Below are 17,693 nucleotides of genomic sequence, written 5' to 3' on the forward strand. Positions count from 1 at the left end.
TCTTGGTAGAATTTGTGCCTTTACTTTTTCCATCAGGGATGCCAAACTCCAGAGTGTGTTGTTGTAGGGAAGCATTTAAAACCTGCAGGACAGTGGCCCTTGAGGACTGAAGTTGGTTATCCCTGTTCTATATTAAACTTTGTCACAGTCAAAATCTTTTAAAAGCCAAAACATTTTTTTAGAAAAGCAGCAGCAGCCTTCCTTACACTGTGCCAGGGCAGGTACTACACTTTATGAAATTATTCCAAACTTGGTAAGACAGACAACCTACTGGGAATTCTGCAGTATATTCTAAACCTGCTACACAAAGAAGCACCAGTGTCATAGAGACACAACAAAATTAAATCAGCAATAATATAACCATGCATTGCAAACAGATGTTACATTGTGTACATGCTTCAGTCTGTGACAGTTATCTGTATGCACCTACATCTTCAACAAAAGGTCCAAAGTCATAAATTGCATCAGTGACTGCTCTGCCATCTATATTGCCTTCATCCCACTCATCACTGATGGGCTGATGATAGTGGGGCAGATTGTCTCTTGATCATATCATCAATCAAAATCACAAACGCCCATTTTTTTATGAGTTTGCACATTAAGGGATATTCACACCTTTAGATGTTATTATGATTCACAAGTAGCTGTTATTATTCATTGCTTGGATGTATTTCAGTTTTATGCATGGGATCTTTCATCGTGCCATGCTTCGATCAGCCTGGCATCACTTTTTCTGAATAGTGGTAAGTAAATTTGACAATAAAAATGCTTCAGAGTATAATTAATCGAGGCTTTGTTGTTTCTTGGTGAATTCCTGTTTCACAGTGAAAATAGCATTTGCTTACTTTCATGGTCCATGATTGTTATATTCGATTATAATACACAGATAATATTATTATACACAGATAAACTGTCTTACAACTATGTAGGTGCATGTTTAGTTTCTGAAGAGTAGCAACATGTAGACTGGAAAAGAACGAGGATGACATTTGTTGGCATTGCTGGTGTATGAATGTGGATGAATGTTTGGTAATAGTTGGAGTGGCCGTAGGCGTGGATTGGCAGCCATGTGTCCGTCAGTCTGCCCCAGGGCAGCTGTGGCTACACAAGTAGCTTACCATCACCAGGTATGAGTAAGGCGTGAATGAATAATGGATACAATGTAAAGCGCTTTGGGTGCCTTGAAAAGCGTTATATAAATTTAATCCATCATTATTATTATTATTATTATTAAATGGTTCTTAGACATTTATGTTCCCTTAGAATGACTACTTGGCAACCTTGTAACAACCAAGTATGAATGTTGGCATGCCAGTCACCAGTAAGCCCATGCCAGTGAGAATTCCTGCAAAACTCTGTTATTTTAAATTTGCCTGTCTGCATATATTGCATAAAACTATATGGAAAAACTACAGGATAAAGCCTTTCCAATTGCTGAAGTGATGTTTTTTTTTTTTTTTGTTTGTTTGTTTGTTTGTTTTTTGTTTTTTCCTTCTACTTAAAGTTGAAGATGCATTTCCCTTCATTGAACACTAGGGGACAAAATATCAGACAGGACCAAAAATCTATTGATTTATCTATTTTCTTACCTTCCTTTTCCAATTCATGGTTGCAGGGGACATGCAGAAGCAAATATTTATCTGGTCTTGACTCATTAGATCCCTGTGACTGTATCAGCAATCACCCTACAGCATTTCCACAAGACTTAACTGATCATGTTAACGTCATTAGTGATGTAAGCTAAACCTAAAAGTGGGGTTGTCGCATCCCTGATAAATCGGCTGAAGCATCGAAGGACTCCAAAGGTGATGTCTGTCTCACTCTTGCAGCACCTCTCCTCTTCCTTCTCTTCATAATATCATTACATATTGTATTACGATTGACTCTCAGAGGAGGTTTGTGGTGTTCCTACAGCACCTCAATGTCTTCCCACACACATCATACAGCAAACCATTGCTGTTCAGCTCCTCATGTGATGTTACAGACTGAGTGATCCACACGCTGCTGTGCCGCTACACTGTGCCTTATTTCACATGTGACGGTGACTGGCAGAAGAAAAAGTAGTTCCTAACGACTGAGTATAATTTACACAAGATCCTGATATCATAGTTCTTTACACTGTCTTCCAGTTTGTGATACACTCCATATTTACCCCAAATGACTAAAATATTCTAACAAAAATATTGATTCTAGAACATAAAAAGCTGGTTTCAGATGTATTAATATTTTAGTGTCATCAGCACATCACTAATTTCTGGTAAATCCATAATTTTAAATAACTTCTGTTAAAGTAAATTAAATGAAATACAACAGGTATGAAAATCCTTCCCTCTATCAGCAATACACAAACTTGAAATTCCCATTATTCATGTCAGATTTAGGGGTAACATGCTACTTAAAATGCAATACCAATGACATCACTGCCTGTTTATCCTCTGCCGACTCCTTACACCCCAATCCTGCCAGAATCTAAAAAAAAAATTCTTAATTGAAGCTGCTAACAAAAGTAGTTCATATTTATAAGCTTGTGAACCACAGCAGATCTGAGAGAACAGCCATATGGCTCAGATCAAAACCTCCCTGAAAAGAAAACTCCCCTAATTAAACGCTGCCCGATTAATTCAGGCACTCTAATTAGATGGGAATTTATTCTGCATCAATATTTCACTGTGTCAGCAGAAAAAAAGCCTGGGCCACGAGAGAATGGAAGTTACAGCTTCTTTTTCAACAGCCAACCTCAACCTCCCCATCACACTCCAATACAGTACAACATGCTCTGCACAAATACACTACAGCACAGAATGAATATGAGTGCACGCAGATGCTCATCTTTTCACTCTTAGTTAATCACTGGTCTTTTAACAGTGATGGCTTCTGTTCCTTGGTGACCGAGTTTCAGGGATTGGATGATGCAGCACAAGAAAAGTAGTTGAAATCCAAACCTCCACTCAGGAACTGCATGAATTAAATGTATCCTCTCATTATTATTCTATCTATCCGTGGCAAGCAAAACATCTGTTTTAATGATTAAGTAAGTGCGCGTCTAGTAATATATTTCATTTCACTCTCTTGTTCTGCTTGAATGCAACCCATGGAGATGAAGCCCCCTGTTAAGCAGCTATTACTTAAGAAACAGATGTTGCATACAAACAGCTCTCTTATGTTTATTTATATATTTGTTTTTTTCTTAGAACCTAATGACTGGAAGAATGTAATAAATCTAAAAGAGTTTTTGAGCTACCAGGGACTCAGAAAAAAAGTCAGTATGTTAATGAGCATAGACTTTCAAATTGCTAGTTTTACTTATTTATTTTCTACATTTTTGTAGAATATTTCAGGATCTTAGTTGAAAAACATTAAAAGAACAAGAATATAGATGAGCATGAACATTTTTTGTTGTTTGTTTGTTTTAGTCCTGGCCTGCAACTGTGATTTGCGTCCTTTGAAAGATGTGCAAGAAAATGGAAAAGTGAGGAGGGAAAAAAACAAAGGACAAAATAATGCATTTGAAAGGGATGACTGAGCAGGAAAACAAAAGTGGGATCCTTTGCCGTTGCAGAGGAGTAGTATTATTGATCAAGTTCAAATAGCTCATTCAACCCACTAACAGCACATTCTAGACTGAAGTGAGAACAATTTCACTCAAAGTTGATAATTAACTGAGCTCTAGTGCAGCGGTGCAGGGGACTGGAAACACAAATGTGCAGTACACAACCACTTAAGCTTCATTAGCAGTGTTAAAACCAGTGAGCCATTCAATGAGGTGGACTGCTGATGACCTTTGTGGTGCATTCACATACTTGTTTTGTGTTGTGTTTAGTCCTTGTGAAATAGAGCAAATTAAACTTCATTCACCAAAAATAACTTATTTTGCCAGAAAGATGCTACAAGGATTAGAAATAATTGTATAAGGCTCTTTTTTTCTTTTCTTTTTATCCTAGGACTAAATTGCTGCTTCAACACCAGAACATTTTTTTCTGCGATGTTATTGACACAGATAGAGTATCTCCTAATCCACTTATTTGTGTGTTCTTCAACACCAACATTCTTCCAATATGAGAAGAAAGAAATTTGATGCCCTTATAAATCTAAAATGCCAGAATAAATTAAAACTCAAGTGTGTTGACTTTTAAAAATTGTGGAGAATATTGACATATCTTTGATCACTTTCAGTTTAAAGTTAAAAAGTACAGGGACTCATGCAGCTCAACAAACTTCAGGGTGTATCCACATCAGCTCTTCTGAATCAATAGGCTAGTTTGTTTGCTAGGATAATGTAGCTTGCTTGGGGAGCGGTGAATCTGCAGCAAAACTTCAATGTGCACATTAGAGAAGCAAAGTGTGGTCTGGTTTGCTTCAAATGAACCAAATGCAGGAAGCAGACAACAACTTATGTAGCACAAAGCAAAGTTGCCATGCATTAAGCACTTGCTGACTTGGTTTTCTCATGTTGTTTGTCTTGTCTTTTCCTCCAGTAATTCTTGATGCAGGACCACCTGAGATGAGGAGGAGAATACATTATTCAAAAGGTTTGGTTTGTTCAACTAAGTGCAGTGTGAAAGCAAACTCCAGCTGAATGTAGCAAGCCCCAGTTGAATCGAATCCCCAGTCACACCTTAAGGCTATGTCCACACGGCAACGAAGCCGGCTCAGGTGTGAAAACGGTGTGAAAACGGTGGCAAAAACTAGCAGAAAGGCTTCAACATCCCCATGACACCGCTGTAGTATATACTATTGGGTGTCGGTGGTGCTAAAGAGTAACACTCGAAAGCTAGAGCAAAACAACGCATGCACAGATAAAGGCTCACTGCGTGTTGCAGGTAGTACACATCGGAAGCAGAGAAGAGAATATAGCTGAGGATTCACTGTGAAGCGAAGGAGAAACATTTATTTAGACTAATAAAGAAGTTGAGCTTCTTCTTCAAAAAATGCTTGACTATAAAGCAAAAAAAGCTCGAGGAAGGGTGGATTGGGAATCAGTGCACGTTCATCACATTGACGTCATATCCTAGAGTTGTGCGGCTTCGCAGCCAGCGCAGTACTGTAGACGGTAGCGGACTCAAACTTCTCCACTTTGGTACCTGGCTTCAGACATGGTCGGTTTCATGGAGGCTAATCCCTGGCTTCGTGTGGATGAAAGGGTGGTTTGCTAAAATACTTTTGCGTTTTTACTGCAATCCGGCGTTGTGGGGACGGCCCCTGAGAATAACGGACTATTAAGTATGAATAAGATGTTGATATAGCACTTGCATAGTGACAGATAATTGCTGTATATGATCATGTTGGTATTGCACAATACTGAAAACAGCTAGCTATTTAAACACAATTTAGCTTTATGGACAATTTTTGTCTGTGATAAAGACAGAACAGGTAGCTTCATAGTTCTCAAATATACAACTAGATGGCAGCTAGAGGGATTTAGTCATCCTGTTTTTTTTTTTTGTTTGTTTGTTTGTTTTGTTTGTATTTTTTTTTTTGTTATGTTTTTTTTGTTTTGTTTGTTTTGTTTGTTAGTTTATTTGTTTGTTTGTTTGTTTGGAGACTTAAAGACAAATCCTATGGCTGATTGTTACGGTCTGCCATCATTTTCTTGTGACCTGAATGGTAGTTTAACTGATTCCCTCTGCAGCCTTGGGATGTGCTCCACCTGATAACATGGAAGAAAACAGAAGACAAAGGAATTCAACAAACCAAATTAGCAGCACAACTGTCATAATGTCCCTTCACAGCACAATTGATCCCCACAGAAGAGTGAGTCATGAGAATTACCTTGGTCCTTGATGACAAGGTTTTGAATTGTACTGGAGTCTGCTGAGCAAGACCCAGATAGAGAGGACATCTAAATGTACAGTGTACTGCAGTTATATTTTATCCAGTTAGGCTAAGAGAACCATAGAAAGCTTACTATACTGAATAGTTACAGGGGTACTTAATAGCTGTAAGATGGTATCCAATTTTGAGAGGGTCATGTTTTATTTATGTTTTATGATCTTAGATTTTCATGAGGATGTTCTATCTGAAAGGCTTACAAGGTTTGGATGTTTTATGTGCCATAATGACTATAGAAGTATTCATTCTACTGTATAAAAGGCCTTTCACTTCTGTTTTCACCTTAGCGAGTGACTTTAGATGCACTCAGCAGTTACCTTGCTGGTTGCTGGCCAGATTCATCAACATAAATTCTTAAACACGATGATGTAACTTTATAAAGTAGAAACAAATAGTAAATGGACTGCATTTATATAGTCCAGCAGATGATGGAAAGTGCTCTACCATATACAAGTCATCTTCATATTCACACAGCGATCAACTGTATACTAATACATAATTAAACTGGTGAAATCAATAAGCCCATGAATGATTTATAGCTTTGTCTGAACACCAAGAAGTGTTCTTTTAAGTTAATAATAAAATAAATTGTTCCTAGGGTGACATTTGTACCTTTCTTACTTTGACAGTTTGACAGTTTATGTCGACAGGAGTTGTACTGGCTGCTTTATTAAAAATACAAACTGTGGCTTTTCAGAATTGGATATTGATTGATCTCCTTACACACATATCCTCCTGAGACTTGGGGGGGGGGGAGTATTTTGAATTTATTCATATAAAGTGTTGGGATGCTAAAGAAAAAAAAAACTTTTTTTTTTATCCTAATTTTATTTTAATTTTACAATATGCGCACGTCACTGCACAAGAGAACTTTGTTGATCGGAATTACGGAACTAATCTTGATTGAAATCACGTTTCATTGCTGCAGCCAGGAATTCTGCTACTGAAAGGCCTTGGACTGTACCATATTTTTTCATTCTCTCATCTCGGAGGAGGTTCCTTTTCACAATTTCCAGAAAGATCTCTTCATCACTTGAATCATTCAGATGTTGTTGTCATATATGTCGTTGGTTATCAGTTCTTCTGCCTAGAGGAGTTTGAGCTCCAGGTACTGAGAGGTGTTCTTTGAAGCTTGTTGCAAAGCTGATAAGTCGATGAAGGAAGGTATGGTAACAGTCCTCCACAGAATTAGCTTTTTACAATATTTAATTTTTACAGAATTATCTTTATTTATATATATATATATATATATATATATATATATATATATATATATATATATATATATATATATATGTGTGTGTATATGTGTGTGTGTTTATATATATATATATATATATATATATGAGAAAGTTCACTTACAACACTTATACACTGTGTCACATCCCCCGGCCTACAGCCTGTGAATGTGTTGTAAATTCTGCTGTTTGGTTGCAAGAGGATTGGTTACAGATTTGGCTGAGAGTGCCTGCCCCTTCCTTCTCTTCGGTGATTGGTTGACGCCAGGACAGCTCCACCTACAGCAAGACCAGCCCTCTACACCACCTCTGTGATTGGACCCTATAAGTCCCATGAAAGGACCAGTCTGAGGGACTCTGAGTTCCTTAGGCGCACAGTTAGCCATTTTGGGATTGTAGACGCTGGTTGTAGTTGACCCGGTGGTTTGTAAGACTTTAGGTTCCCTATTTGTTATTTTACACAGTTGTGTTTGGTTGCGTAGAAGAGACACTCTCACCTTTGAGTAGTTATTTTAAGTTTTGGTTTAAGAGATTTTGGTTCACTCATTATGAGTCATTTTTTGGTATATTTGGATTCGTAGATAATTTAAGATACGTTCTCATTAGGAGACGTTTTTGTTTGAACTTGATAAGTCTCATTTGTATTGCTGGTTAATTGTTAAATAGATAGAGAGAAGTTGGTTTATTTTCCTTTATAGTGTTAATAGTACTTGTAATCTGAATCCTGTTGCACAGGCTGGAAAACTGGGCTGGACTTTCTGGAGCGATCCTTAACTGGCTCAGGTCCTATTTAGAAGACAAGAGACACCTGGAGACTCGGGCTCTTAAAATCACTGACCAAGTTCGTAACCTTGGAGTGTTGATAGACTCAGACCTGACTTTCAGCAGCCACATCAAAGCTGTCACTAAGAAGCTTTTTACCAGCTCAGAAACATCAACATAATTAAAAGTTTAGTCTCCCAGAAAGACCAAGAGAAACTCATCCATGCATTCATCTCCAGTAGGCTGGATTACTGTAATGGTCTTTTAACAGGACTTCCTAAAAAGAGCATTAAACATCTGCAGCTCATCCAAAACGCTGCTGCTAGAGTTTTAACCAGGACTAAGAGATCTGAACACATCACACCAGTTTTGTAATCTTTACACTGGCTTCCAGTCAGTCACAGAATAGATTTTAAAACCCTTCTGATTGTTTACAAATCCCAGAATGGTTTAGGCCCAGAATACATCTGTGATATGTTCAGAGAATATAAACCTAGCAGAGCTCTTAGATCCAAAGACTCTGGTCAACTAGTCCAGACCAGAGTCCAGACTAAACATGGAGAAGCAGCATTTAGCTGTTATGCTGCAAACAAGTGGAACAAACTGCCAGTGGAGATTAAACTTTCACCAAATGTAGACATTTTTAAATCCAGGTTAAAAACATTTCTTCTCTCATGAAATCTGCACAGTAACTTTTTTTTTTTTAACTTATCTTGCTTTTAATCATTTTAATGTAATTTATTATTTTATTGTGATTATGCGTTGATGCCTTTTACTATTTCTAAATATCTATAATGCCTTTGTTTTATGTAAAGCACTTTGAATTGTCCTGTACATGAAATGTGCTATACAAATAAACTTCCTTGCCTTGCCTAATCATTACCCAGTTAAGGGCACCTTTTGGTTAAGTATTCTTTTGAGTTCTCCGGACATGATATGTTACCTGTAATAGGACACCTTTTGTTATCTACTGAGTATATTTCTTTGTTTGAACCTGGGGTTTGTTTAATAAATTATTATTGGATATCATCTTGTTAGTCCGGCTTTTGTTATCGACCCCGATACCCCCGGTTAAAGAGAGGGTCGTAACACACTGCATTAAGACGTAGAAGAGCATTTTTAGAACCTATTCCTTATGTTAGACTTGCTTTTTAGCTCAAATTAGAAAGAAAAAAAGTCCTAGCTCCACACACTGGTTTTGGCCCAGAAATGATGATAACCCTCTGTCTTTGTCCACTCCTTCTGGCCTTGAATCTTGGTCCCCTTTGGCTTTGTCATCCTCTCCTGGTTCCTTCTCTGGGTTTTTACCCTCTCCTGTCTGGTTCTCTGGATTCTCATCTTCTAAAGAATCTTTGTCTGAGTCACCACCAGTGTTTATGTTAGGAATACTGTTTCTCTGTCAGACAGCTGTCAACTGGAAAAAGTATAAAATAAACATAAGTACAAAGTCCTAATGTGCACTACGGTAAACATTAATAAATCAGAAATTTATCTGATGAAACTAAACAATCTTAGTTCAGAAAAACCCCCAAAAATGACTTATTACATTTTCATTTTTTAAAATGAATCCAGATATAATATTTAAAAACATTCTATATATAAATGCAATGGTTTAATTTCTTCCATAAAACTAGGTTTAAGGGATGTCAGTCATTTTGAAAAGACAGTTAAAGTAGAGCCAAAATTATTTATTTTTATTTATTTGTTTTATTTTAGCTGGAGACTAACTTTGGTCCATGGAGTAGAAAATTGTGTGCTGGAAATTAACTGCCCTGTGGACTGTATACCACACAATTCACCCGTGTCAGCCTAATATCTGTTAACCATATTTGCAGGGAGATTCATCATAGCATTTACCCACAGAGCAGAACAACACTGTTACTGATTCAGCCATCAAACTTTATTCTGAGCAAATTAATTTAGTAAACAATGTTTTTAGTAATACAGACATATGGTTCTGGTGTAAAAAAAAAAAAAAAGAAGAAAACTTCAAAAGGTTAAAGAGTAGTAACTTTTATACATCTGCTTAAAATGAACCTTTATCAAGTAAAGGCTGTATGTCATTCATTTCTGTTATAGTAGAAACAGGTGTGCAGACAGTCTGATGAATTTCAGCTGGTGCAGGAAATAAAGTCATGCCAAGGAGACTTAGAAAAGCCAAGAATGTTTTAAAAGCAGACAAGTATGCTGACAGAAACCATTAAAACAGTGCAAATCTAGCCAAGTGTGGTTGTTCTTCTCACTTTAAGGTGAAATCATAAACATGTAAGTCAATGCACACTCCAATCATCTCTCAGGCAGCCTTATTGATTTCTTTTTCTTTTATGTGTGTGTGTGCTAGCATTTGAACTTCACAGACAATGAACCTACCTATTTACACCTAATGGAATTTACTGAATTATTGAGGAATTTTAAAACGTCCAATAAAAAGATGCTCCACACAGACGTGCACTCTGTTGGACAGCAGGGAGCGACTCTATGGGTTGCATGAAGAAACCTGGTAATATTCAGGTCATACAATCTCTCATTGATTCAGTGCCTCAGTAAACCTTTAGTAGCCTAACAAACTTAAGTTCTTTTTCACCATCTTATTGGATAACCCATTATGCTAATTTAGCAAAATATTATCTTACAAACTACAATACATGATGGAGGGTAGGCTCTGAGTTCAGGTTCAGATTTTCTACTCGCTGGACATGGTGTATGTTTGTCTCCAAAAGCTGTCAAAATATAAATCTTTAATGATATTTTGTGGCTTTTGTAAGGTTGTGTCTGGTTAAGGGAACAGTCATTGTGGTTGCAGGCATTGCTGAGCTGAGCTAAAGTTAGAGCTCAACCTGGTCATTAATTGGATCACTGTCCTTGTTCCAGTATATATGCCTGGGATGGGAATCGAGTGGACTGTTTAAACAAAAGTATTTAAAGCATTCAACGACTTCTAGAGGTCTCTATGGGAAATCACTATACGTAATTATTATCTAAATTCACTGCATATATGTTTTAAGTTATTTGAATGGTGATTTTGTTAAAAATCAGCTATTTATAAGAGAAGAGTGAGGGTCTGGAAAGGCTGTAAGAGACTGTGTCTTTATCAGTGATATACATCTTGTAAAAGTCACAACAGTTTTTATTTTTAAACATTTGCCCACCTTGAAATCATTTCGTATGTGCCTATATCAAGGAATTTAAATGATCCTCTACTTCTCAAATGTGTGCAAATGTATTTACAGCTGAGATTTCTACTCTACTCTTCTTCATCAGTCTTTGAATTTTATTTTTATAAAGTATTTTTGTTTCTTTGTTACTGTTACAAAACTGTTAACTCTGAACCTTATTGCATTGATATTTGAATTAATATCATGACCTAAAATAAAGAGAAAAGTCCAGTTAACGATATCCTCTGACTTCTAAAATTATGCAGCTTTGTTCGTGTGGTTTTATTAAGTTTCAACAATCTTAAACATTAAATAGTCTCATAGTTTTGAGTATGCAGTTCTTCCATTTTCATCAGCCCTTTCCTTTATTTTTATTGTTTTGCTGTACGAGTCAACATACATTATTTATATTCATGTTACATCCTTCTTAGATGAGCCCTACCCTGAAATGTAAGGTGGAAATGGGGGATATGTATTCGCTCCCGGTGGTACCTTTCACCATCCAAGGTACCGTCTTCCTTTTTTTTTTTTTTTTTTTTTTTTTACTAGATAATAAAATGTAGAAACCTCCCCAGTTGGATGGGTTCTGTGAGGCAGATTGTTTTGTGACTGTTAGTAGATAGGCATTTCTTCCCTAGCAAAAACCTGAGCACAAAGAAGCACCGTGAGGGATTGGACACCCACTGATGTATGTGATGTATAGCTGAAATCAGACCACACATATACCACTAGTGTGGTTTTGAAGGAAGATGGCATCTTATCCTTGCTGGGAGCATTTATGGGTCCATGGGCATAGCCTTCTAGCTCAGTGGCAAACAGCGGTACACCAGCCAAGTGACTTGCTGTGCACTGTAGCAGAAAATATAACACCAACAAACAGCACTCAAAGCAATTTTCCACTAAGTGAGCAAGCTTACAACAGTGGAAGAAGAGAACAATGATGACAGGAAGACATGGAGTTTGACAGAAAGTCTGGTCAGTAAAGTAAAACTTTTTTTTATTTATTGTTTCTCTGTTTTTATCAAGGTTGAGATCATTCATTAGAAAACTTATGGAAACGACAGACAAGCATTGCAGTTTGCAGATATAGCAGATAGATGGCGACAGACGATTGATGCTAAGGTAAAAACAACCAACCAACCAAAATTTCAACTCATCAATGCAAAATAAAGGAAAACACAATGTAAAAGCCACTCATTTCTTTAAAGTCATGAGGAAGGAAAGCAAAGATTATCAATTAGAAGACTGGCTGTCCCACTGTCATCGTGTTATAGTGATCAAAGACTGCTGTTATTAGGCATGTGAAAGGTTCAGCATTGTTTAAATTAGAAAAGCTTGATGTTAGAACAACACATCCATATGTCTCATTGATAAGTATTGTCATATAAAGGACTGTTGCCCCATGGCCATTACTACAGACCAATACCTTAGCCTGATTTATAAAAGAATCTTACAAATGATCACCATGAAGCTACATAATGAGTGTGCACACAGTTGTGATGCTGCAGCCGCCCACAGAAACAATACTTGAAGAGTTGCTGCCACCTACTGTCTTAAACGGCAAAGCAAAGCTGCTGCCTGTGATGAGCAAAGGAAAGAAAATAGTATAAATTATGTCTTCTTATTTCAGATGCCAAGATAAAAGCCAACACTTTTTTTTCTGCAAGGAAACGATTGTTGAATGTATTATCAGGTTTACCTGCACATATTTCAATGAAGATTATGGTGTTTACATTAACAGTTTGAAAGTTTATCCTTTAAATCAAAATTAGAACATTCAGTATATAAAATACAAGTCCATGTTATATAATCAGATTTTTTGCACTTTCGTACATAGGTGAGTGTAATACAAGTATTACAGAGTTTGACTATATTCTAAACAAAATTTAAATTTTAATAAATGGGTAATATGAAATTCATATAATTTAAACAGAACAGCTAAAACAAATGAATGTGTGGTGTGACTAACCTTTTTAAGCAGCATAATTTAACCGTTTACACTGAGATCAGGGGTCTGTTGGGACATAACATGTTGCTAATATCTTTGTTATTCTCTCTGCTAAATATTGTTCAGTTTTACTTTGGTGGAACTTATTTGGAAGTAATCTGACATATCCCTTAAAAAGATGCTGCAGTAAATAAGAATCTGAACTCTGTATTTTCAATCATTAACTAATGGGGGAAATCAAACAAAACAGAACAAAATAAAGAGCATTGTGAAAAAAAAGTGTTTATACCATCCTAAATTCATATCACCATCTGGCCAAATAACTACATTTCATTCATAAACTGACATATAGTGTTAAAACTGTAAAGAAACAATCACGGGCTCATCACAGGGTAGTGCAGGAATAACAAGCTGGTGCTGAATATTAATAAAACCAAAGAAACTGTGATAGATTTCAGTAAGAAAAGGCTCATGCACACCCCACACTTCACCAGTGTGCTAATTAAAGATCTCTATGGCTTGGTGAACAAAGCAATCATTGAGTCAGGTTGTTTGTGCCCTTAGTCTACTGACCTGAGCCACCTCGGATCAATAAGGTTACATCATTTGACATGTTCAACAGTCCTTGATAATGCTTATAAAATCAAATTAAATTTATTTTATATTAAAAATTATTTTAAATTTTCATGTTATTTTAACTTTAGTGTGTATTGCTTTAAGTGGCAATGGTAGTTTCCTGTAGGTAGAGGGATGATGTCCTGTGTCATGTTGGTGATTTTTCTGTTTGTTTTATTTATTTTTTTTATTTATTATTTTTTTTTTTCTCCTGTATTAATATACATTGTATTGTAAATATGAATGTAGACATAAGATCTGTTAAACGAAATGTATGATGTTCGGCAAATTAATGTTTACCCTCCAGTTTCAGTGTTCTATGGACTTTGGACAGCTATAGTCTTGTTCTTTAATTTTGGAACGTTTTCGAGATTGACTTCCGTTATGACGATGACGTCACGTCCTTATTGTTAAAGGCACAGCTTAAAGGTTTCTTTAGTAGGGGTGCCGACGTTTTCCGCCTGGACTAGAAATACAGGTCGAAAACACATGCGTAGTAGCACTGTATGAAGGGTAGGACTTATATAGACGCTTCCTTAGAGTCAAAAACTTTCTTCACGACACAGGTACGGAGCCTTCGCTGAAAACGTAAGGTAAAAAAAAACTAACTTTAATTGGAAGGGAATTGACAGGGAAATTATTATTACGTGTGTCATTTTTTTTTATTAATTTATTTATTTGAGGCCATAAATGGCTCATAAAACTCTATAATGTGCCTCATTAAGAAATAAGTACAGTTGTTAAACTTCTTTAAAGCACTGCCTTTCCCCACTTGAAATAATTGGTAATATTCGAATTTTAAAAGGACATTTGTGACTGAAAATCTAAAACGAGGTTAGGACAAGGAAGTAGTTTCGCTCAGCATAGTATGCCGGGTTGGGCGGGCACTATAGGGAAGTCTGCAAAGAAAAGAAAATTATGGTAAGCTTCGAGAATCAAATGTTTGCTCAGCTTTTCTTATTGTACATAGAAACATAACAACAGGATCTAGTAAACGAAATATTTGAAGTTGGTCAAATGGTTTACCCTCCAGTTTCAGGGTATGCGTTCTGATCTGTGTACTTTCTTCAGCTGTGTTGTTTATTAAAATGCGTATAAATAAAGTTAGATTGTAGTTTATGCGTTTTTAATATCATAAATATATTGTTATATTTGATGAGTTAATATTTTCGTTGTTTTGATGAACGTTTGGTTTTAAATAATTCGTATCCGGGAGAGTTGATTCAATCTGGGGAAATATATCATGTTATTAGATTTTGTGTTGAAAAATCTCACCGGAAGTCAGGCTGTTGTGGCTATCCGAACACGGAAGTCATGTCTTCATCCAGCATGTCTATATTTGCGTTTTATTCCCTGTAAATGTTCTGGTTTTCATCCAATTTGTTCTTCATGTGTAATCATGAACAGGACACAGCTGAAGCGGTCCAGTATCTTGAGGATGGCTCTGACCGGTGCGGAGGAGACGAACCAGGACGACAATGAAGACTCTTTCATACTCCGGGCAGTCAGAATAGCAGCTGTGGTTGCTCTCTACTGGTTTATCTCTATAACAATGGTGTTCCTTAATAGCTACTTGCTGGACAATCGAGACTTGGACGCGCCGTTGTTTGTCACTTTCTATCAGTGTGCGGTGACTGTTGGACTGTGCTGGCTCATGCAGCTGCTGTCCTTGATGTGTCCGGGAGTCGTCAACTTCCCTTCGGTCACGTTCAGCTTGAAGACGTCGCGGGAGGTCCTGCCGCTGTCCATTGTTTTCATCGGCATGATCACCTTCAATAACCTGTGCCTAAAATACGTCGGGGTGGCTTTCTACACGGTGGGCCGATCCCTCAGCACAGTTTTCAATGTGCTGCTGTCATACGTTGTCCTGAAACAAACAACATCTTTTCAAGCCCTGACGTGCTGCGGAATTATACTTGGTAGGTCACTTTACCACTTTGTCAGCCGCCATTGTAGTGAATATATATATATATATATATATATATATATATATAGTGTGTGTATGTATATGTGTATGTATGTATGTATGTATATATATATATATATATATATATATATATATATATATTTGTATATGTGTGTATGGAAACATCATTTAGCTGTTTACAGTATTCAATATTTGTCTAAAAATATTGAAGTATGTACTACTTACATACTTAAAAATACAACAAACACAAATGCATTAACCCTAAGAATCTATCGAACAGCAGAACAATATCAAATTATTAGATTTATGTCTTTTACAGTAATATCTCAGACCTTTATGTGTGTTTTTTCAGGTGGGTTCTGGCTCGGTGTGGACCAGGAAGGTTTGACGGGATCCCTGTCTTGGTCAGGTGTGTTTTTTGGGGTGCTGGCGAGTGCCTGTGTCTCTCTCAATGCCATCTACACTAAGAAAGTGATGCCTGCTGTGAATGGAAGTATCTGGAAACTCTCTTACTACAACAACATTAACGCGTGCGTCCTCTTCCTGCCGCTCATAATCGTGTTTGGCGAGTTGAGCCGAGTGGCCAGCTTCAGCCGCCTGACGGACCTCGGCTTTTGGGGAATGATGACGTTGGGAGGCGTGTTTGGTTTCGCCATCGGCTACGTCACAGGCCTCCAGATCAAGTTCACCAGCCCGCTCACGCACAACGTCTCAGGAACGGCAAAAGCCTGCGCGCAGACTGTCATTGCAGTGGTGTACAACTCGTCCAGTAAAAGCCTGCTGTGGTGGACCAGTAACATGATGGTTCTTAGTGGCTCATCAGCCTACACGTGGGTAAAAAGTCAAGAAATGAAGAAAACTTCCTGTAGAGACCCTCAGGATCCGGCCAAGGAAAACTTACTCCAAAAGGAGACGGGAAAAGCCGGAGTGTAACCACTTCCTCTCAGAAGAAAAGGCTTCAGTTTTTTTTCATGTGCATCAAGAATGTCTAATACTGTTGTTTTAGGAATGACTGTGTTTAAGTGATGTGTGAGTTTGGTTAAATGCTGTTAAAGCTATTTATAGTCTGTTTTGGGGCCTTTTTACGATGATTAAAAGGAATAAGAGTTTTGAGAATTATGTCTGTTATGCTTTAGTCTTTAAGTGAAAGCAGAATGAAGATATTTACTCAGACTGAGTATAGTGGTGTTAGAGGGAAATAGAGACTTTTCTACGCTTATTTAACACAGAATATATTTTTGTTAAATGTGGTATAGGGAAGGGGGGGTGGAGGCTCCAGTAGAGCCTGAAATTCCTGGAAATTCAGCCATTCAGACTGGTGTCATTTATGGATTAATGTAGTTACGTTGGTATCATTAAACTTGCCTTCAGCAGAAACACACAGGGGAACTGATACCCTGTAGTCCTGTAAGAGAATACACTAGAAAAGCTAACAAACCTGTCTGTGGAGGTGATGCTTATACGGAAAACACTCCCTCAGCATCTTTGAAATGTTTCTTAGCCGTGCATTGTGTGGTACATATTTGTTTAGGTAGGGAAGACTTGGAAGATAAAATCAAACGGACATTGATGTCACGGTTGTTGCATTCCCAAATGAAGTGGTGCAGATTAAAAACTCATGGTATCATTATAAAGTTGTGTTTTACTCTTTAATACGTGGTATTACATAAGGCAGCTTAAATAGCACTTCCTGTAAAGGTTTGACAAAATAATTGTCAGAACTTTAAATTATCAAATTATTGATCCAGTTTAGATTATGAAATTACATTTGATTTTCATCATGGGGTAAACTGAAGCTACTTAATGGGTTTTATTGTTAAATTACGGCATAATTGTTTTGAATTTCATCCTTGGTTAATGTCTTTTTTTGGCTTTGTTAAATAAAATGTTTAATGGTTTCTGCACAAGCATGTTATTTTCTGTCAAATCAACTTCACTGAATATTGTTTAATTTTAGAAACCAGTCAGTTAACCAGAAAAAAATGTGTTAAAGAAACTGTTGAGTCTGAGCTTCAGTATAGTTAATCAGGAATGTCATTTAGGATTTGTGTGTGTCCCTTTTATTGTCTCAGAAATGATTAAATCTGCTGCTTGTGATGTTTTGTGGAAACGTTGATAAACTTTGCAATTGTTCCTCTTCAGGCCTCGTGTTATAGTAAAAATCTCATAAACAAGTGGATCATATTTATGAACGTGGCCAGTAATTAACACATTGTCCA

General features: G+C 37.0%; 1 protein-coding gene across 4 annotated transcripts; it reads left to right on the forward strand.

Moving 5' to 3' along the window:
• The first annotated feature begins 13,995 nt into the window (after positions 1–13,995).
• Positions 13,996–17,378, forward strand: LOC121636543 (GDP-fucose transporter 1-like). 4 transcript variants are annotated; one of them, XM_041980136.1, is made up of 3 exons: positions 13,996–14,113; positions 14,955–15,466; positions 15,827–17,378. In XM_041980136.1, the coding sequence occupies exons 2-3, from the start codon at positions 14,986–14,988 to the stop codon at positions 16,405–16,407; spliced, it is 1,062 nt and encodes a 353-aa protein (XP_041836070.1). In that variant the 5' UTR covers positions 13,996–14,113; positions 14,955–14,985; the 3' UTR covers positions 16,408–17,378. The 4 variants fall into 4 exon arrangements, with proteins under 4 accessions (XP_041836070.1, XP_041836054.1, XP_041836062.1 ...); XM_041980120.1 differs by having other exon boundaries at positions 13,999–14,140; XM_041980128.1 differs by having other exon boundaries at positions 14,011–14,135.
• The last annotated feature ends 315 nt before the right edge of the window (positions 17,379–17,693 follow it).

The sequence above is a fragment of the Melanotaenia boesemani genome, chromosome 1, assembly GCF_017639745.1.
Source record: "Melanotaenia boesemani isolate fMelBoe1 chromosome 1, fMelBoe1.pri, whole genome shotgun sequence".
NCBI lineage: Eukaryota > Metazoa > Chordata > Actinopteri > Atheriniformes > Melanotaeniidae > Melanotaenia > Melanotaenia boesemani.